Genomic DNA, 23023 nt, shown 5'->3' on the forward strand with positions numbered 1-23023 from the left:
AAAAAAAAGACTTCCGGCGACCTGAGCTCCCGGCTGAGCGCTAGCGTTTTCCTATTAATTTTTGGCTCCGATTTGTCTACCCAGAGAGCAATTTTTCGTCATGTTCCAATTTGGTTGTACCGTGCTGCTCAGTGAGAGTCAGTAATGCTACTTGAGGATGCAATTATGCCACAGTGATAAGCAGTAGAAGCTCCGTCTTTCTTATCTGCTACTCAGTGAGGGTCAGTAGAAGCTCCGTCTTTCTTATCTCCACCCCGTTCTACTCTTCCCCGGGTCCGCATGTTCTTGACCTGAGTTTCTCGGGCGAATTGCTTCTTGGATTTCTTCTCCTCCTTCTTCCTCCGAGTTTTCCCCTCCCCTTCTCGCTGTAACCGGTCCTTTGGAGCTCGTCAATCCCTGCGCCGGCCCTCCTGGATCTGATGCTGAATAAGGTGGGAAGCTGCTGCCGCTGCCGTCGCCGCCGAGCTGCTTGTTCCGCTGAAAAACACCACCTTTCCCGTGCGCGGCGGAGGCGGAATCCGCTCGGCGTTGACTTCGTCCTTCTTCTCATAGCCAAGGTATTCGTGTGCTAATTTGTACTTCCTCTGTAAAGAAATATAAGACCGCTTAGATCACTACTTTACTAGTACTCCCTCCGTTCCTAAATACAAGTCTTTTTAGAGATTTTAGTATGGACTACTACAGAGCAAAATAAGTGAATCCACAGTCTAAAGTACTATATACATTCGTGTATAGTCCATATTGAAATCTCTAAAAAGACTTATATTTAGAAAGCGGAGGGAGTAGTGGCTAATTTCCTTGTCATGTGAAGTGTACACCTTGGTAAAAACACCTGTTGGAGAAGACATACTGAAAACAGCTTGCATCCTCAAGCCTCTTACATTTCTGGTGAAAGCAAATTGGTCAAAGTAGCTAGCACCAACAAGTGGCACGGTAATTAGTTCTCATGGTCACATCTTCAACTCTGAATAAATAAGGCAGAGAAACCAACAGCACACCTGCTTAATTTTACCTTTTAGTTTCAACCATACTCCTGCATGTCAAAAAACATGTTCCCAACCAGTATTAATTAATGTGGGGGTGATCTGAATGAGTAGTCTCCAATCGACTGAAGCTGATGCCCAGAGCAGGTAATGCAAGGTGTGTTGGGTACAGCGGACCAGAGACGTCCCATCCTTGATGGAAATCTTGGCACCTAGACATATTGAAATACTATGACTCCTTAGAATAAATTCAAATTAGCATGCTCTTGGGGCAATTGATTCTAATGCTTCATGATACATCAAATCTTCGTACTTTACTTATTCCTTCCATGATTAATTAAATCATGTAACTAGGTGTAGTGGCTAGCCTCACCGTAAAATGTATCTTGCGCGAACCTTAAAATGAAGTCATTGCTCTCTTTTTTAAGATCATCATTGTTATTGTTAAGGGTGCTCCACTCATTTCGTTTGCAGTGATTGCAAATGGACCTTGAAGCCTGTACAAGCCACAATGTCCTGGAGAGGATTCTGCTTGATGAAAGCGCAGAGCCCACAAACCTGCCGTTATCACTTCTGGAAAACATCACAAATTGTTTCTCTCTTGATCACCAAATTGGCAGCGGCGGATTTGCGGTGGTTTATAAGGTATCACACAGCTATATCTATTCAGCTTCCGCAATCTTAGCCAGAGTCAATCTAAAAACTAAGCAAATGTATCAGATATTCAAACCACCACACACACATGAGTTGTTTTTAACAATCTATTTTGTCACCGTAGGGAGTGGTCGGGAAAGGTACGGTTGCCGTGAAGAAGCTGTCAAACATGTATGGTATTCACGAGAATAAATTCCAGGAAGAGATTAAGTGCCTGATAAAGGCCAAGCACAAGAATATTGTACGGTTTCTGGGGTATTGCGCTGACGCGCAAGGTAAAATGAAAGAGTATGAGGGGAATCTTGTCATGGCAGAGGAACGAAACTGGCTGCTATGTTTTGATTATGCATGCAACGGGAGTCTCGATAAACACATTACCGGTAGGATGACAACGTTTATTCCCATCTTTGTTTAATCTGTTAAAGGTTATTAAATACACAACATGGTGTATACTTATTTTACCTAGTATTCATAGATTAACATGACATTATAGCCATGTACCTAAAGTAAGTAAGAAACTACAAATCCTGGCTGCTCCTTGTGTGCAGATGCAACTTGTGGACTTAATTGGAGGAAGCGGTATCAAATAATCAGGGGGGTGTCTAAAGGTTTAGTTTTTCTCCGTGAGAAGGGTATTCTTCACTTGGATCTGAAGCCGGCTAATATATTGCTAGATAGTCACATGGTACCCAAAATTGCTGATTTTGGTCTATCAAGATGCCTTAGTCAAGCACAAACCTGTGCTATTACTCAAAATATATTTGGAACAAAGTAAGCCAGTCTTTTTGAAAGCTCTTCGTTTTGTTAGGCACGACGACTTTACATTTATCTGCATATTTATTGTCGGGGCTTTATGAATGTTCCTACAGAGGATATATGGATCCAGAATACATCAGATCAGGCCAAATTGGATTCGCGTCAGACGTATATAGCCTTGGCGTTATAATCATGGAGATACTGACAGGAGCAAGGAGGTATCGCAAAGATGAGCATGTAAGAATGAGTTAGGCGTTTGCCCCAAGTTGAACTATAGATTTTGAAATAATTGTGTTATGCTTTAACTTAGCAAAATATCTTTCCTTTTTTTTTGTGTCTATACATATTTTATGGAAACAATCCCTTAGAGAGGTGTTCGACTTATGGGGCATGGATCTACCCATTCGAATTCAAAACATGTGGCTCACATTTACATATACATGCATTCACCTCATTTGTTAAAAAAATGTGTGCACTTCAGTACGAAATAAAGGCTATTTATATTTCTGGAAGTAACATGTAGTCCCTTAGGTATACCACCTAAAAAAACTGATCATTTTAAGATACCCCAAGTGAATTGCATGAAAAGAAATCACAGGCGCACTTGTTTTTAGGTACCCATTTTCTATACGACAGACATAGGCAGTACATACACAAATTAAACTTAAACACATGTGAAAGAAAATAATTGTGGTCCTGTTTTTAGGATTTCAAGCATTTTTTTCTCTAGTAGCTGTAATGTAATAACCACATATATCATTATAATAAATACTAACTCATGATTGCACCTTATAGGCAGTCGGAAGATGGATGGATCGATTGGGGGTATCAGAGGGGGACATGCAATTAGAACAAGTGAGAGTATGCAGTGAGATAGCGATAGAGTGCATGGACTTGGACCCAGCGAAGAGACCAGATGCATGCCATATAATTGATAGACTTGATAAAATTGAGGGTCCTGACAAATCAGACAAAACTGGCATCAACAATTCATTCACTGAGCTGCAGGTAAATTTACCAAGGGAACAATTTGAAGAAAGAGTTGGAAACCCTGCAGCTAAGAGCCTCCAAGCGGATGTCGAGGAACACTCTGAAATATTGGAAGATGCAGCAAAAACAATCGAAAGGCCTCATTTCGAAGAAGGCCAAGAGAAATTAGGCCAGTTATCATTATGTGGTGGGCAAGATACGATGGAAAAGCTCAACCGCCATGAAACAAGCAATTCTAGCTCTATATCTACTCTGTTCTATGGGTTTAGCATTTTGGACATGTACAACAAGACAGCATACAGGATTTTCGATAGGAACAACAGGCGTATATCAGAACAGTCACATTTTATAAATATCTTCACAACGGAGGAGCTCAGGCCAATAATAATGAGTAGTAATCTCATCAGAGAAGTTAACTCCGCTAAAGTTTACAAAGGCGTTGTTGATGATGCTCTGCTTGCAGTAAAGCAAATGTTTAATGCTGATGAAAAGCAATTAAAAAATGAAGTCATCATCCAGTCTCAAATCATACACAAGAACATTGCTTGTCTCATAGGTTGTTGCCTAGAAATGGATAACCCCATTCTGGTTTACGAGTTCCTCCCCAGAGGAACCCTTCATGACATACTTCACAGCGGCAGCAAGGTGCCTCTCAACTTGGATGTGCGTCTAAATATTGTTGCAGAATCAGCACAAGGTCTAGCCTATTTACATTCACAAGCTCGTACCAAAATCTTGCATGGTGATGTCAAATCGGCAAATATACTCTTGGATCATAACTTTGTGCCAAAGATCGCAGTCTTTGACCTATCGAGGTTGATTGCGAGAGATAATGAACACACTTCCTTCGTCATCGGTGACATGACCTATATGGATCCAGTATACATGCAAACAGGTCGACTGACAGAAAAAAGTGATGTCTACAGTTTTGGAGTCGTGATCTTGGAGCTCATTAGCAGGAAGCCCACCTATATTGACAGTGTTTGGTTAGTGCAGAGTTTCATTGAATTTCGCAGAGAAGGGAAGAAAGCAACCGAGCTCTTTGACAAGAAAATTGCAGTAACAACAAGAGATTTGGTGATTCTTGACTGTCTTGCAGAGATTGCTGTGGACTGTGTTAACCTTGATGTGGATCAAAGGCCCACAATGACAGAAGTTGCAGAGCGCCTTGTCATACTGAATCGATCTCGTAGATTACATGCACGGCATACAATTGCTGACTATTCAGAGGAAACTGACATTAGTTCTTCATTTGCTGAGCAACGGAAAGTAAGTCACTTACCATGGGGAGTGCAAGATACAAACCGTCGTGGTGGAGGCAATTCTAGCTCTGTCTCTACTGGGTTATTCAAGTTGAACAATTTGGATATTTTCAATTGGAAAGGGCGCAGAAATTTCAATAGGAACACCAGGCATACATTAGAAAGGTCACATTTTATAAAGATCTTCAGGAAGGAGGAGCTCAAGCCAATAATAAGGAGTGCCAATAGTATTGGAAGAGGTTCCTTTGGTGAAGTTTACAAGGGCTTTGTTGATAACACACTGGTTGCAGTAAAGATACCGATTAATTCCAGTTTGTTAGAGCATGCACAATTTCACAATCAGGTCATCAACATGTCTCAAGTCAGCCACAAGAATATCGTCAGGCTCATAGGTTGTTGCCGAGAAGCAGATCACCCCATGCTAGTGTTCGAGCTCGTCTCCAATGGAACCGTGAATGATATTCTTCACGGCGGCAACAATGCGCCCCTAAAGTTGGACGTGCGTCTAAGTATTGTTGCAGAATCAGCACAAGGGCTAGCTTATCTGCATTCACAAGCTCGTATCAAAATCCTGCATGGTGATGTTAAACCGGCAAATATACTCCTGGATGAAAACTGTATGCCAAAGATTGCAGGCTTTGGCATATCAAGGTTGATTATAGGAGATAAGGAATACACTGGACGCATCATCGGTGACATGAATTATATGGATCCAATATACCTGCAAGAAGGCCTGCTAACCTTGAAAAGTGATGTCTACAGTTTTGGAGTTGTGATCTTGGAGGTCATCAGTAGGAAGAAGGCCATTTATTCTGATAATCACGGCCTAGTGAGGAGTTTCCTTGAAGTTCACAAAGAAGGGAAGAAAGCAACCGAGCTGTTTGACAAAGATATTGCAGTAACAACAGGAGATTTGGAAATTCTCAACTGTCTTGCAGAGATTGCTGTTGAATGTATTAGCCTTGATGTGGATCAAAGGCCCACGATGACGGATGTCGCGGAGCGCCTTCTCATACTGAATCGATCTTGTGTGCCGCAAGCTGTTTAGCGCTATAAAAGTTGATGCATGCATATTGTGGTGCGAACGACATTCATGCCTTGGAATAAGGTAGGCAACTATTACTATCAGCGCTTGATTTATTTCGCTGTTGTATAGAACATGATGTATGATGCAAGTCTGTTCCTTCCTTTGTTCAGAGAAAGTTTGCTGTTCAGAAAAAAAAACGTCAAGATTCCTTTGTTTCTTCAGCGCTGGAGCGAGATGCAAAGGAAGGAGGACTCAAGCTTAATGGAGGATGTTCACCGCCGCCTACTCCGGGCGATCTCGGCGAGTATGAGGCATTGTCTCCATGCCTGAAGAACTTCTGTTCTGTTTTCTCAAGTTGCGTACTGCCCCCTTTTGGATCGATCTGGAAAGCTGCTTCTACCCCGGTTGTTTTGCTTTTCTCTGTCAAGGCCGAGTCACGCTGATGAACAGATCAATTTCTGAGAATGAAGTCGCATATTCCCCTACACGCACGCTCTATGATTTTCTTTTTCTTTCTCACAGGGGCGCGCGAAAATTTGACTTAAAACCCAGCATCTAGTTTTTCTGCTCCCTCACGTGATTACGACATTTGATTTAAAGCTACTTTTTTACAGGTTGAAGAAATTTTGATTTTTTTTTCATATGGGTTGTTTGATTTGTTGGATTATAAATGTGACTTATCTCTATGGATTTGTTTACACTATATCTATATAGTAGAATTTTTTCTCACTGACTCAATCATACCCGAAATATTCCTTGTTTTCAAAATTATTGAAATAAACTGTCCCTAAACTGAAAAAATGATGAACTTCTAGCCTTGAATGTTCTAAAAAATTCTTGAAATCAAATAGTCCACAAAAGTGAAAAAATTGATGCAAAAATTACTAACTTATAGCCTTGAGTCCACCTAGAAGTGAATCTCAAATGAATTTACACCGAAAGCTGTTTGAATGCATCATAGGAAACATCTCAAACACGTAAAATTCTCTTCAGGTTGTTGGAGTATTTGAAAATTCCCAGGTGGAATCGAAGGAGAACATCCGGTTAATCGGTAACTGGCTGCTCTGTTTTGAGTATCTATGCAATGGGACTGTGGGAGTCTTGATAACCACATTACTGAGGGGTAAGTTAATTAAGCTCGATTGATTAGTGAGTGCCAATTGTTAATCAATTGGCGCTAATCCACCTACCGTTAGTCTACCATGGCTATAGTCATTTAATTATGGTTCTGCTAGCTGCCACCGCAAGTGACAAAGTACACATTATACTACTAGTACCACTCCACATAGAAATACATGTAATTAGCTAGGCCTTGACGGCAAGAATCAAAAGCAAGGCAGGCAGGAGGCTAGCTCGCTCCTCCTCGCATTGACTTCCATCCATCGACCTTTGCCGCTGCGAGCAAGATCGATTTCATAACTCGTAAATAGGGACTTGCAGAGGATTGCTTTGGCAAAACATCGACCGATCGCCGTACGTAACCAAGGTATTTGTGTGTTAATTTGTAGCTTATTAATCTGGTTCTGCTAGATCTGATTTTCTTCGGGTGGAAGGCACCCAGGTTTTCCATTATCATGCTCCCATGTTTCGATTCCATCTTAATTTCCTCTCGAAGTCCTCTTGCTAGATAGCAACTAATTTCCTTGTCATGTCAATCACGCATCTTGGTAAAAAAAAAACCTGTTGGAGAAGCTTACATCTTCAAGCCTCTTCATGTTTGGTAGACACCGAGTCAAAGTAACTGGCACCAAGATGTGGTAATTAATTGTCCTGATCACATCTTCAGCTCTATGAACAGGCAGATAAAGAAACAATACACCTGCTTAATTTTTTACCCTTTAATTTCGACAGCACATCTAAAGAATATGTTTCCACCTAGTATTATGTCGACGACCGGTGGAGAAGCTGGATCTGAGCTGATGCCCAGAACCAGAGGAGATCATGTTAGATGTGTTCAGTACCGTAAACCAGAGATGCTCCTTGTTGGAAAACTTGATGCCTGGACATACATTTAGACAAACATGGAGAGTTGGTTAATTCTACCGCTGCCCTTGATGCAGGGGATCTACATTCTATAATTGTTCCTTTGATGATTAATTAATTGTGTAATTACGTATAGGGGCTAGCCTCACAATAAAATAAATACATTGCTCAAGGGTGTGCATTTCATTTTATTTGCAGTGATTGCAAATGGACAGTGAAGCCTGTACAAGTCACGTCGACCTCCTGGAGAGGCTTCTGCTTGATGAAAGCGCAGAGCCCACAAACCTGCCTTTATCACTCCTGCAAGGCATCACAAATTGTTTCTCTTCTGATCACGAAATTGGCAGAGGCGGGTTTGCGGTGGTTTATAAGGTACCACACAAATGGATCACATCGGCTAGTTTCTCCAATCCCAATCATAGTCGATCTGAAAAACTAACAAATATATCAGATATTCACACCAGCACACACACATGAGTCTTGTTAACAATGTATTTTGCCACCGTAGGGAGTTGTCGGCAAAGGTATAGTCGCTGTGAAGAAGCTGACCAACACATTTGCTGTTCCGGAGATTAAATTCCATGAAGAGGCTAGAAATCTGATAAAGGCCAAGCACAAGAATATAGTACGGTTTCTGGGGTATTGTGCTGACACGCAAGGAAAAATGGAAGAATACGAGGGGAATCTTGTCATGGCAGATCAACGGAACTGGTTACTCTGTTTTGAGTATGTATGCAACGGGAGTCTCGATAAGCACATTACCGGTAGGATGACGTCTATTCCCATATTTATTTGCTCTTCTAAAGGTTATTAAAACACATAGCATGTCGTACACTTACTTTACATATTTATTTACTCTTTTAAAGGTTATTAAAACACATAGCATGTCATAAACTTACTTTAGATATTTATTTGCTCTTTTAAAGGTTATTAAACACGTAGTATTTTATTTGCTTTGTTAAAGGTTATTAAATACATAGCATGGCATATACTTATTTTACCTAGCATTCATTGATTAACATGACATTATAGCCATGTACCCAAATTTAGTAAGAAATTACAAATCCCAGCTGCTCCTTGTGTACAGATGCAACTTGTGGACTTAATTGGAGAAATCGGTATCAAATAATCAGGGGGTTGTCTGAGGGCTTAGTTTTCCTCCGTGAGAAGGGAATTCTTCACTTGGACCTGAAGCCAGCTAATATACTTAGATGGTCACATGATACCCAAAATTGCTGATTTTGGTTTATCAAGATGCCTCACTCAAGCGCAGACCTATGTTATTACTAAAAACATAGTTGGAACAATGTAAGCCAGTCTCTTGAAAGCTCTTAGTTTGTTAGGCATGACTTTATATTCATCGTTGATTGGGCTTCATTAATTTTCTTACAGGGGATATACTGATCCAGAGTACATCAGATCGGGCCTAATTGGATTCTCATCAGACGTATATAGCCTTGGCGTTATAATCATGGAGATACTGACAGGAGTGAGGCATAATCGCAAAGATGAGCATGTGAGAACTAGTAGGCGTTTTCCCCAAGTTGAACTGTAGATTTGAAATAATTCCTTTAAAAAAAGATTTCAATTAACTATGTTATGCTTTAAGTTAGAAAAAATATCTATTGCCACGGGAAATTGATCCGCCCAGCACACCATGGATTCCTTGCTTTTGTGGAGGTAAATTGATCATTTTTCAGTGCAAAATGACAAAGATGAGCCAAATCCTACGGCTGCTAGGGCTAGCAGAATCTACAACATAGGTGCTGGAAGGAAAAAAAAGGTAACGGGAAAAGTAACGTAAGGTTGTAAAAGGCGACCAAGTACCCGGCATGCCTGCTCTTTGGCAGAATCGGAATATGACTCCTTTTTCATGCCGTAAGCTAGTCTTTGTAAAAGGTGATCATGTAAGTTAAATATAACTACCTCCATAACTTGATATAAGACTTTTTTTCCGACACTGTCATAGACTAATACACACTAGCTTATATTTGGGCTTGTCCCAACCGAATAACTAGCCCCTATCTCAAATATTGTCCAGGCCAGATTTCTTCCTTGCCCCTCTTCTGCCCACGCAAGAGCTCCATCATTTTTCTTTTCTTTTCGAAAAGGAATATAACCCCCGGCCTCTACATCAAGCGGTGCACACAATCATTTTTATTATATTATTCAGCAGAACCTGACGTCACAAGTACATGGATAAACCTAAAGCCACCTTCCTGGCAATCACAGTCGCTACACCTACAAGGTTGATGATGTGCCCGACCTCGCATTAACACACACCATCCAATCTGGTGAGCTCACCAAGCCGCCCGCCGGCAAACCAAGAGCACCAAGAGCACATCATGCAACCATGCCACACTTATCCTCTGCACTTGGCACTTTGACCTAAAATCAGATTCCAGATGATATATCAACCAGTCAGCCTAACCAGCAATTATTACATTTGTAAAACTGACAAGCCAAATTACATCATGAACAATGCCATTCTTTTTTTAGATTTTCCTTATATACATTGCCATATTATGGGAGCAATCCCTTGGAGAGGTGCTTGACTTGTGGGGCATGGCTCTACCCATTGGAATTCAAAGCATGTTGCTCACATTTACATACACATGTGTTCACTTCATCCGTCCAAGAAAAGTGCATGCACTTCACCACGCAAAAAAAAAAACTATTTATACCTCCCTTATTCTGATATACTCATGTAATCCCCTACTCTGATATACTCATGTAATCCCTTATTCTGATGTACCACCTAAACAAACTGATCATTCCAAATGCCCACTTTTTATACTACAGACATAGGCAGTACATAGACAGACTAAGCTAAACTATGGTAACTGCAATAAAGTGGCTTCCATGAAAGAAGATACTTATGGTCCCTCTCTTTCTAGGATTTCCAATATTTTTTCTCTCTAGTAGCTGTAATGTAATAACCACATATATCATTATATACTCCCTCCGTAAAGAAATATAAGAGCGTTTAGATCACTATCACTACTATAGTGATCTAAACGTTCTTATATATCTTTACAGAGGGAGTAGATACTAACTCATGATTGCAACCTTATAGGTAGTTGAAAGATGGATGAGTCGATTGGGAGTATCAGAGGGGGACATGCAACTAAAACAAGTGAGATAGCGGTAGAGTGCATGAACTTGGACCCAGAGAAGAGACCAGATGCATGCCATATAATTGATAGGCTTGATAAAATTGAGGGTACTGACAAAGAAGACGAAACTGGCACCAACAGTTCAATCATTGAGTTGCAGTTAAGTTTACCAAGGGAACAATATGCAGAAAGAGTTGGAAAGCCTGCAGCCGAGAGCCTCCAAGTGGATGTCGGGGAACACTCTGAAATATTGGAAAATGGCACAGACAGTTTGGAATTGCGACATTCCCAGGAAGGCCTGCAGAAATTAGACGAATTGTCAATATGTGGAGTGCAAGAGACGAAGCAAAAGGTTAAGCATCGTGGCACAAGCATTTCCAGCTCTATCTCTAGTGTATTCTACAAGTTAAACAGTTTAAACATCTTCAACAAGAAAGCAAGCAGGAACCTCCATCACACATTAGAAAAGTCGCATAATGTGAAGATCTTCAGAAAGGAGGAGCTCAGACCAATAATGAGGAGTACCAATTTAATTGGAAGAGGTGGCTTCGGTAAAGTTTACAAGGGTGTTGTTGATAACACACTGGTTGTGGTAAAGCCGATTAGTTGTTCTTCCCTAGGTAATGTAGCATATGAAAATTATGTCATTGGCATGTGTCAAGTCAGCCACAAGAACATCGCTAGGCCCATAGGCTGTTGCTTAGAAGCAGATACCACCATTCTAGTGTACGAGCTCATCTCCAATGGAAGTGTAGATGGTATTCTTCACGACGGCAACAGAACAGCCCTCAACTTGGATGTGCGTCTAAATATCATTGCGGAATCAGCACAAGGTTTAGCTTATCTACATTCACAAGCTCATACAAAAATCCTGCATGGTGATTTAAAACCGGAAAATATCCTCTTGGATGATAACTTTATACCAAAGATCTCAGACTTTGGTATATCGCCGTTGATTGCACGATATAATGAACACACTACCAATATCATCGGTGACATGACTTATATGGATCCAGTGTACCTGCAAACAGGCCGGCTGACTGAGAAAAGTGATGTCTACAGTTTTGGAGTTGTGATCTTGGAGGTCATCAGCAGGAAGAAGGCCACTCATTCTGAACATAACAGCCTAGTGAAGAGTTTCCTTGAGGTTCACAAAGAAGGGAAGAAAGCAACCGAGCTGTTTGATAAGGAAATTGCGGTGACAGCAGGAGATTTTGAAATTCTTGACCGTCTGGCAGAGATTGCTGTGGAATGTATTAACCTTGACGTCGATCAAAGGCCCACGATGACAGATGTCGAGGACCGCCTTCTCATGCTGAACCGATCTTGTAGGTCGCAAGCTGTTTAGCTATATATAAGTTGATGCATATTATGGTGTGGACAACATTTATGTATTCGAATATGATAGGCAACTATCAGTGTTTGATTTGTCGTATAGAACCATGGTGCATAATGCAAATCTGTTCCTTCCTCTGTTCAGAGGAAGTTGTGACGCTCACTCTGCATCGAGTGACGGGCTGACCAAATCAATTTATCCGTTAAGATTCGTTGGTTTCTGCAGCTTAATGGAGGATGTTCACCGCTGCCAACTCCGGCGATCTCGGCGGCAGACCAGGCGAGGCTGAAACGCTCTGTCTTCGTGCTTGAACTCTGAAGCTCCCGTGTCCTGGTGTGGCGCTTCTTGTATCTGAATTTCTGCTCTGTTTTCTGAAGTTAGGTGCCCCCTTTTGGCTCTTCTGCCCAGTGGTTAATGAAAATTTCCTTTAGTGTAAAAAAAAAAGTTAGTTTATGTACTCTTAATTAGCATCAGATCAGACTAGTTGTTAATTTTCGTTAACTAGCGTAAATTAAAACTAGTTGTCAAGTTAAACCCCCTTTAGTTTTCACAAAACAAAAGACCCAGTATAGTTAGATCATCTAACTTGGATGCAATCTGAAAATGGACGGCATGTTCAGAGCCCTTGAACCATCGACGAGGCAAAATAGAATTAGCAGAGAAATGAAGGACCGAATCGCGCTGATGACAGACTTGGCAGATCCCCATACAGGCACGTTTTATGTACTTTTTTCTTCTTCTTTCTAATAGGGGCGTGCAAAAAATATGGCTTGAAAACCAGCATCTAGTATTGCTGCTCCCTCACATGATTATAATATTTGATTTCAAGAACTTTTACAGATAATCGAGAGGATTAAGAAATTCAGTTTTTTTTTCACGTGCGTTATTTGATTTGTTGGATTATAAATGTGACTTTTTCTATGGATTTGTTTGCACTATATTTACTAGAGTAGAATTTAATTAGTTCGTAAAAAGTGGAAAAAATGATGCAAAACTTACAAACTTATAACCTCAATCGATATAGAAGTGAATATCAAATGAATTTTCAACGAAAGCTGTTTGAATACATCATAGGAAACGCCCCAAACACGTGAAATTCTCTTCAAGATGTTGGAGTAATGGAAAAAAATATACATCGTCTAATGTGTTGGATTTTTTGGGAAAAGAAGCCGTACAAATTGGAACACTACGACTCACATCTTTCAAAACAAGATGACATTTGTTTTCTCTAAAAGTCCTAAACGTAGGAATATTTATGAAAATCATCTACCTAAACGGGTTTCATATGTTTTTCCCGGAAGAAAGACGACAAAAACCTACAAACCTTTTCTTGTGAACCATTTCACTCATGTGAAATATGTTATAATCAATTCCCACAACAACACATGATGTATGAAACCTGTCGGCCGTCGGCATTGCTGGCCTGATCCACGCGCTCCCTCCACCACCACCACCAGTGAGTCCACTTTGTCATGCTGCGACCCAGGCTCCCGCAGGGCCCTGAAAAGCCCGCCTTACGCCTGTATGGATGGATAAGAAAAGGCCACGTATAATACTCTACCACTCGCCGACAATGATTTGGATGAACATGCGCTTCTCCCTTGGGTTGGGTAGGCGAGGCGCTGACGGGAAGAGTCAAAGCAAGGCACGGCAGGGCCCAAGGAGGATGGATGGATAGCTAGCTCGTCTCCATGCCGCCGTGAGCCGAATCGATCCATTTCATACCGTGCCGACGATCGCTCCGCCGATTCGTCCATCTATCGTCATAGCCCAGGTACGTTACGTACGATATCTGTCTATCCGTAGCTTCATTCACCGGTTAGCTTCTTCTCTATCTTAATTTTTTGTGATGGATGTTTACAAAAGAAAAGAAAAAAGTGATTGTCCATCTCAACTTCCTCTTCAGGTCTCCTTGATATCCCTGTCATGTCAAGCACACATCTTGGAAAAGCTTGCATCTTCAAGCTTACATCGTGCAGTTCTTCTTGTTTTAACGCTTCTCTGCTCAGTTCATTCGCAGACGTGATTGCAAATGGACCGTCAGGCCAGCACAAGCCACATCCATGTCCTGGAGAGGATTCTGCTCGACGAGAACGCGGAGCCCACGGACCTGCCGCTATCACTTCTCAAAGGCATCACAAATGGCTTCTCTCCTGCTCACCAAATTGGCAGGGGCGGGTTTGCGGAGGTTTACAAGGTTACATCTGCTCAGCTAGTTTCTCCAGTCCTGCTTAGTTGTGCTTGATCTAAATCTAAAAAGTAAACAAGCATATCAAAAGCATTCACACCACCACACACGCACACGATTTTTTTTAGATTAACACTAACAATGTATTTTCTCACCGTAGGGAGTGGTCGGGAAAGGTATGGTCGCCGTGAAGAGGCTGTCAAGGACGTTTGCTGTCCACGAGAATAAATTCCAGGAAGAGGTCAAATGCCTGATAAAGGCCAAGCACAAGAATATTGTCCGGTTTCTGGGGTATTGCGCTGACACGCAGGGTAAAATGGAAGAGTACGAGGGGAATCTTGTCATGGCAGATCAACGCAACTGGTTGCTCTGTTTTGAATATGTATGCAACGGGAGTCTCGATAAGCACATTACTGGTAGGATGACAACGTCTGTTCCCATCTTTATTTACTTTGTTATAAAGGCTATTTAAATACATGGTGTATCTTATATTCATACATTGTAATCATGTAGGAGTACCTAAAATAAACAAGAAAATGTAAATCCTGGCTGCTCCTCATGTGCAGCTGCAACTTGTGGACTTAATTGGAGGCAGCGCTATCAAATAATCAGGGGGATATGTGAGGGGTTACTTTTTCTGCACAAGAAGAGAATTCTTCACTCGGACCTGAAGCCTGCTAATATATTGCTAGATGGTCACATGGTACCCAAAATTGCTGATTTTGGTCTCTCGAGGTGCCTCGGTGAAGAGCAAACCCGTTATATTACTCAAAACCTATGGGGAACACTGTAAGCCATCCTCTCAGACATATCTTTGGTTTGCTAGGCATGATTACTTTATATATATTGACCGGACCGGACTTTATAAATCTTCTCATAGGGGATACGTGGATCCAGAATACATCAGATCAAGACAAATCTCATTCTCGTCAGACATGTATAGTCTTGGCGTTATAATAATGGAGATAGTGGCAGGAATTAGGTGCTATCGCGAAGATGAGGATGTAAGCATAATCTAGCCGTTCGCTCCAACTTGAATTGTTGATTTTAAATACCATTCTTATTTATTTTTGAGAATTTCCTTAAATGCTTACTTTATGAAACAACCTCAGTGAGGCGGTTGAGTTTTGGGACTATTTATACTTATGGAAGTATGTTGTACTATGAAGTCCTACATTTTGATATAGCACCTAAACAAACCGATCATTATTCTGTTATCATGTTTTGTATACTTCAGTTGTAGTTTTAATGTACCAAGGTGTGAATTGCATTAACAGAAATCAAAGGTGCACCTTGTTTTCCTACGTACCCATTCTCTATACTATGGACATAGGCACTATATACACGAATCAAGCTAAGATACGCAGACTGAAATTAAATAGCCCCCATGAAAGAAAATCATGACAACCCATTTTCTTAGGATTTCCAGCATTTTTTTGCTCTAGTAGTTGTAATGTAATAATCACATATATCATCAAACTTTATTATATAAATATTAACTCATGATTGCAACCTAATAGGTAATTCAAAGTTGGATGATTCGATTGGAGGCATTAGAGGGCGACATACAGTTGGAACAAGTAAGAGTATGCTGCAAGATAGCGGTAGAGTGCATGGACTTGGACCCAAAGAAGAGACCAGTTGCACAACACATAGTTAACAGGCTTGATAAAACGGCAAGTGCAGACTATTTAGACGAAACTAGCATTGGAAATTCATTATTTCAGCCGTGGGTAAGTTGTCCAAGGGAGCAACCTGGAGAAAGAATTGGAAAACTTGCAGCTGGGAGCCTCCAAGTGGATGTCGAGGAACACTCTGAAATACTGGAAGATGTCGCAGAAAGTATTGAATGGCTTCATTTCCAGGATGGCCAACAGAAAATAGACCAATTACCATCACGGGGAGTGCAAGATACGAAGCAAAAGGTTAACCGTTGTGGCACAAGCATTTCTAGCTGTATCCCTAATGTGTTCTACAAGTTAAACAAATTGAACATCTTCCACAGGAAAGCAAGCAGGAACCTCCATAGCATCGACATGCACACATTAGAAAAGTTACATAATATAAAGATCTTCACAAAAGAGGAGCTCAAGCCAATAATAAATAGTACGAATTTGATTGGAAGAGGCGTCTTCTCTCATGTTTACAAGGGCTATGTTGATAACACACAGGTTGCGGTAAAGATACCGTTTACTTATAGTTCGCTGCAGAATTTAGAATTTGAAAATCAAGTCGTCATCATGTCTCAAGTCAGCCACAAGAACATTGTTAGGCTCATAGGTTGTTGCCTAGAAGCAGGCTCCCTCATGCTTGTGTATGAGTTCGTCTCCAATGGAAGCCTTGATGAAATTCTTCATAGCCGCGATAAGGTTATGCCTCTCAACTTGGATGTGCGTCTGAATATCGTGGCAGAATCCGCACAAGGTCTGGCTTATCTGCATTCACAAGCCCGTGCCAAAACAGTGCATGGTGATGTCAAATCAGCAAACATACTCTTGGATGATGACTTTGTGCCAAAGATCTCAGACGTTGGCATAACGAAGTTGATTGATCTGAGTGATTGGCGATACAGTAGCATTCTCGTTGGCGGTGGGAGTTATATTAGGGATCCAGTGTACGTGCAGACAGGCATGCTGACCGAAAAAACTGACGTCTACTGTTTTGGAATTGTGATCTTGGAGGTGATTAGCGGGAAGAAGCCCAATCATTATGATGATAGCAGCTGTGGCCTGGCGACGAGGTTCCTTGATGTTCACAAAGAGGGGAAGAAAGCAACCCATCTGTTTGACATGGATATTGCAGTAACAGCAGGAGACTTGGAGATTCTCGGCCACCTTGCAGAGATTGCTGTGGAATGTATTAACTTTGATGCGGATCAACAAAGGCCCACGATGACAGATGTCGCGGAGCGCCTCCTCATACTGAATCGATCTCGTAGGCCTCAAGCTGTTTAGCTATATATATATAAGCTGATGCATATTGTGGTGCAAACAACATTCATATCTTGGAGTAAGGTAGGAAGCTACCGGTGTTTGATTTATTTTGCTCCTGTATAGAACCATGATGTATGATGCAAATCTGTTTCTTGCTTTGTTCAGAGAAAGTTTGCTGCACCGAAAAAATTCGTCAAGAGTGACTGGGTGGTAAATGGTAACTAAACAAATGCATGCATCATGAGCCCTGGAGCTCTGGAGCAGGAGGATGCAAAGGAAGGACGACCCAAGCTACTCCACCTACTCCGGCCGGCGATCTCGGCGAGGCTGTGAAACTGCCCCGCCTTCGTGTCTGAAGCTCCGGTGTCCTGGTGTGGCGCTTCGTTTATCTGAATTTCTCTTCTGTTTTTCTCAAGTTCGGTGTGTCCCCCACTTGTTTTGTTTTTCTCTGTACGTAAAGGGTAACATAAATGCAGAGTAGCAGGGAAATGCATCAATAATCAGACTAGCTGTGAAGGTAAACTTCGCTTGTTGTGTTAGATAAAAGAAGTGCCACACATCAATCTAAAGCATTTTTACTGATAATCTAGAGGATTAGGAAATTTAGATTTTTTTCCCCGTAGGGAGTTTGATTTTTAGGATTAAATATGACTTTTCGTATGTATTTGTTAGAACTACATTTTGTCAGGGGTTGCTTGCAATATATTTATATAGAAATTTTCAGTGACTCAAACATATTGGAAGTATTCCTTTGCTTTGGAAAAGGAAACACTTCCTGCCGACCGACCGGCCGAAGCTTTGGCCAGTCGCATCCATGCATGCAAACCCCAGCGAATCCAAGCGCGACACATAGGGTCGGGGGCCCACCCCACCCTATATTTTACCTTTGTTTATATTTTCGAAAAGCATCTGAATACATATATTTCAAAACTTAATTTACTTAAAAAATAAACCACGGATTAGAAAAATGTTAACACAGTGCAAAACAATTGTTAGCATAATTATCAAAAAAATATTGGTAGCTTTCAAAAAAAAGTTTTGTGACATTTTAAAACTGTTCAAAAATTTCAAAACACGGGCATGGCAGAAAATGTTTATACAATGTAAAAAATGTTTCATACCATTAAAGATGTACATTACATTTTTTTAAATGTTCATGCATTTGAAAAGTATGCTAGTGACACTTCAAAAAACTTTTATACAAATTTTAAAAAATTATGTTGTTAAAAAAATCATATAACTAAAAAAATGTTTCAATGCGCATTTGAAAAAATATTTAAAACATATTCAAAAAAAAGTATAAAGCATGTGTTTGAAAAAAAGTTAATCATGTATTTAAAAAATGTTAAACGTATATAGAAAATCTTTCAGATGTATGCCAAAAATATACAATGCGTATGAAAAAAGTAGACATCAAAACATATATGTAAAAAACAATGTTGATCATGTTTTTGAAAAATGTGAAATATATGTGAAAACATGATCCTGATGTATACGAAAAATGTACAATGTGTATGAACAAAATTAGATATTTTTGGAAAATTTAAAAATAAAAGGAAAAGCTGAATATGTAATAAAAAAAGAAAATGAAAAAAAACTGATGCAAAACAGCAGGAAAAAACACATAAATCACTCGTGCGCAGCAACAGTATTGGGCATTTCCTATTTGGCGCACAGGCACCAGGTAACGTGCATAATGTTAACTGGCGCCTGTGGCGTCCGTAACTGGGCCGGCCCATCTAGGCGCCGGTTGACGGTTTTTTCTTGAAAATTCTATCAACTTTTCGAAATTTAATAAACATTTTGTCTTGAAAATGGATGAACTTTTTTATTTTTGAACTTTTTTTCAGTTCCATGAACTTTTTCTAAAAATACATGAACTTTTTGCAATTTTATTGAATTTTTGCTAAATTGGATGAACTTTTTTTCAATTTGAATGAACTTTTTTTCAAATTGATGATCTTTTATAAAATTGATGAACTTTTTTTAAAGATATGAACGTTTTTTTTCAAATGGATGAACCTTTTTTCTTTAAACCTTTAAACCTTTCTCTGAACTCATATTTTTATTTTCGCAAAAAAAAAACTAGGGGCGACACGCTAGTGGGCCGGCCCATGCTAGCAGCGCTGCAGGCGCCGGATCGTTAACGGGCGCCTGCAGCGCTGTATAGGAGCTCCCACAGTATTGGGCCTGTCAATAGCACCAAGTTGTAGGCGAGAATGCTTATTGGACCTGTCAACAGTATTGCCTCAAACAGTCACTGATTCGCACAGGCCCGAGCGACGAAATTACTAATTAAGGAGTACTCGTTGCAAAGAACACTCCACTTTCCCATGTCGCGACAAGTGGCGCACATGCAGCGCGCCACTTGTCGCAACCGGGGAGTTTTCCCTTTTTCGTAGATTCGTTTATTCAAAACGTTTTATCTCTTAAACCGTGCGTCCAAATCTCGAACCGTTTTCACCATTGGATTCCTCGCGTCGAGATCTTCAAAACTAGATCCCATGTTGATAGGTTTTGACGAACTTTTTTTCACGAAAAAAATGGACGAAAAAACCGGGCAAAAAAACCAAACCAGGAGCACGGTTTTTTTCCCTTTTCGAAAGAGGCACGCCTGTGCCTCTCGTGAAATCACAACCGTGGCTCTCGTGGAAGCAAAACCATGACTCGTGAAAGGAAAAAAAAACAGAAACTCGTTTTTTTTTTGTTTCCGAGAGGCACGGCCGTGACTCTTGCGAAAACAAAATCATGATTCTCGCGAAAGAAAAAAAAAATAAAAAACGCGTTTTTTACCTTTCCGAGAGGCATGGCCGTGACTCTCGCGAAAGCACAACCGTGCCTCTCGCGGAAGCAAAACCGTGACTCTCGCGAAAGAAAAAAAAACAAAAAACGCGTTTTTTACCGTTTCCAAAAGGCACGGCCGTGACTCTCGTTAAAGCACAACCGTGCCTCTCGCGGAAGAAAAACCGCGACTTTCACGAAAGAAAAAAAAAGAAAACACGAATTCGCGCATTTTTTTTGATTGAAAAGCTATGAAAGACCGGAGGAAAACCAAAACGTCGAAAACCCCCGAAAAAAACCGTTTAAAAAGCCGAAAACGCGTGCGGAAAAATAAAAAAAAATCGGGAGGAAGCGTCTAAAGCGCGACACGTGGCGAATGGCTGAGAGCTCGCCAAGTGGCGCTAACGTTGCGAGGCTCCCGAAGGAGCGCTCGTTAACTAGTTGCTCTCCCCGAGCGATCCTTTTCAATATATTCATTGCCTTTACATTTTTGGGAACCTTACAGAATTTCAAAATTTGTTCGCGTTTTCATAAAAGTTCGGAGCATCAATTTTTTTATGTTTTCAAAAAAATTCAGAATTTCATTTTTTCTCTTCCTTCAAAATTTCTTCAGAATTTCAAATTTTGTTTCTATTTTTTGAAGATTGTTTGTGTTTTGGAAAGATGTTCACATTTTTAAAAATGTTTGCATTCGAAAAAGAATTTTGTTTTTTAAATAAACATGTTCAAAATTTCAAAATATATTCAAATATGTCATTGTTCATAGTTTTTAAATTCTCCGCTGCTTACAAGTCACGAGAGCTTGTTCGATCTAGCCTGAAGGCATGTGCACCTGAGAGCAGCAGGTCGTGTTTTTTTTCCTCAAGATACATAATTTTATTGGGAATTTCCACTGCAGGAATGTAAATGGTACGGATAATTTCGGTTTCGAATTTCCACTCCAGTCGTCGGCCGCAGCACCGGTCCTCGCCGGTGGCAGCACAACACCTGCTCCCGCCCCCGGTCGCAGCATCATGTCTCGCCGGTCCGCGCAAAAAACGCATCGCCAGTCACAACTCTGCGTCTAGCCGGTGTTGCCCCATGGTTGCGGCATTGGTGGAGATGACGGCGTGCTCGCAACCCTCACTTTTCTTCGATTCCAGCAAAAATTGATATCAATAGCACTTTGTGTCGCTTGTGGCAACTCTGTCCCTAGTTGCAACTCTCTGATTCCAATATAAATTTCCATCGGCTGTAACGTTTTTTTGCTGGTGGTTGCATCTCCCTTTTTCTCTCTGGTTCCAGCAAAAGATGGTGTCGTCCATAACATTTGTCCCACAGGGTTGCGGCGGATCCCATTTGCCCATCGCAGCTCCGCCGTAGCTTATTGTACCTTATCGTTCAAACGGTTCCTGCAAATGTCGACTGGTGATCACAACTTCTGTTTGCGTCAATGCGGACTGGTGGTGGCAACTTCTCTCCCGGCTAGTTGCAGCAATGATGGTGGCCGTCTCCAGCACTTGTAGATCACAAGTGGCGACGACACATTGCGTTTGCATCCCGGGCCATTGCGGCTTGACAGCCTTTTAGCTATTAGTTGTAGGCCCCCCGTGTCAACCTCTCGCAGCCTCGACGACAACGCTCACCGCGACAATGGTCATCGATGGCAGCGATGGCCAAGAGGGAGAAACATCCAAAAAGTGGTGTGGTTGGCTTGCAGTAGTCACCCCCCCCCCCCCACCACCACCACCACCACCATCATGCACCACCGCCGGTCGTGTGAGAAGTTGTGAGCACCAGTCGGCATTTGCTGGAAAAAATGGTGGCCTGCACAAGCAAAAACGTCGATGCGAGCGCAAAATCGCTGCGCGATCGAAGCGTGTACATGCGACCGGCGGAGTGTTCAGCCGACCGACCGTTTTGGGTTGCTAAGCGACTTGTTCCATTGTGCCACTTCTGCTATGGACTCAGGCTGGTCTTGGGCTTGAGGCCTGTTAGCAATGGAGCTGCTACCACGAGGGAGAAGGCTTCACGATCTTTCTAGTGTTCGGTTCATAATACGGAAAAGCATGGGGCAGGGCACGTGTCTCGTTGATGAAAAGATAAATCCAGAGACAAGTTCCAGATTCCCATGCAGTCCCTTTGCCGAATCATCTTTTTTTAGGGGGGGTGGGCACTCAGTAGGTCTGAATCAAAAGCTCATAGCTCACGAGCTTAATGAAAATGCTTGATAGCTTAGCTCATAGCTCGCTTTTTAATGAACAGTCAATCACTGATTTCAGCTCGTTAAACTTAACAAACTTAACGAACAAGCTAACAAGTTTCACGAGCAACTCGTTAGTACATCATAACGCATATTCTTATCTTATCGTCATAACATTTCATGGCATAATAGATCCATCCTAACCTAACCATAGGAGGAAGTAAACTAGCGCATCTCCACCGGGCCTTACGGCCCGTAACACATTGTAGTCTGTTAGTGAGCGCTCGCGAGTTTAACAAGCTTTAAATGAACAGAACGGAACAAAGTTTCTTTTCCTCTCGTTAACAAGCTTAACGAGTCGAGACTTAACGAGCCGATGCTTGACTACTCGAGTAGCCTAGCACTGGGAGCCGTGAGCAAACAAAAACTATGCCCACAATGAAAGCAAAGGGAAGCGAGCGGCAACTGAGGAGGAAACTGGAACATGCAAAACTTTACTTGAGAGTCCCTCCTCCCCTTTTTTCCCAAAAGTGAAGGAAGCAAGCAACACATTACAAAAAGATGAGATCAGATCGATACTAGTAGATGGTAATTTTGCCCACCTACGAAAGGTTGGTCCAGCATTGCTCATAAGGAGCACTCCGGCCTTTCCTTAACCATGCATGTGGGGGAAGACCTTTAGCCTAAAGCCTTGAAGATTTGCAGCGGCATCAAGCACATTGTTAATTAATCTCCCTGCAAGGAAAAGCGCACTTTATCATTATATTAATGAAAAAGAAAGAGCCCAAAGGCCGAAAGAACTATTATTACTCACTTTATCATTTTTCATTTA

General features: G+C 41.3%; 1 protein-coding gene and 1 pseudogene across 3 annotated transcripts; both read left to right on the forward strand.

Moving 5' to 3' along the window:
• Positions 1 to 178: 178 nt before the first annotated feature.
• On the forward strand, positions 179 to 6410 carry LOC109752112 (receptor like protein kinase S.2). 3 transcript variants are annotated; one of them, XM_020311015.4, is made up of 7 exons: positions 179 to 557; positions 1458 to 1628; positions 1762 to 2017; positions 2186 to 2408; positions 2507 to 2630; positions 3189 to 5753; positions 5843 to 6410. In XM_020311015.4, the coding sequence occupies exons 2-6, from the start codon at positions 1467 to 1469 to the stop codon at positions 5691 to 5693; spliced, it is 3270 nt and encodes a 1089-aa protein (XP_020166604.1). In that variant the 5' UTR covers positions 179 to 557; positions 1458 to 1466; the 3' UTR covers positions 5694 to 5753; positions 5843 to 6410. The 3 variants fall into 3 exon arrangements, with proteins under 3 accessions (XP_020166604.1, XP_045085305.1, XP_045085304.1); XM_045229370.2 differs by having other exon boundaries at positions 5895 to 6410; XM_045229369.2 differs by lacking the exon at positions 179 to 557 and having other exon boundaries at positions 1188 to 1628.
• Positions 6411 to 7079: 669 nt separating this feature from the next.
• LOC109752509 (uncharacterized) lies at positions 7080 to 17961 on the forward strand (annotated as a pseudogene).
• Positions 17962 to 23023: the final 5062 nt, after the last annotated feature.

Source organism: Aegilops tauschii, chromosome 5 (assembly GCF_002575655.3).
Source record: "Aegilops tauschii subsp. strangulata cultivar AL8/78 chromosome 5, Aet v6.0, whole genome shotgun sequence".
NCBI lineage: Eukaryota > Viridiplantae > Streptophyta > Magnoliopsida > Poales > Poaceae > Aegilops > Aegilops tauschii.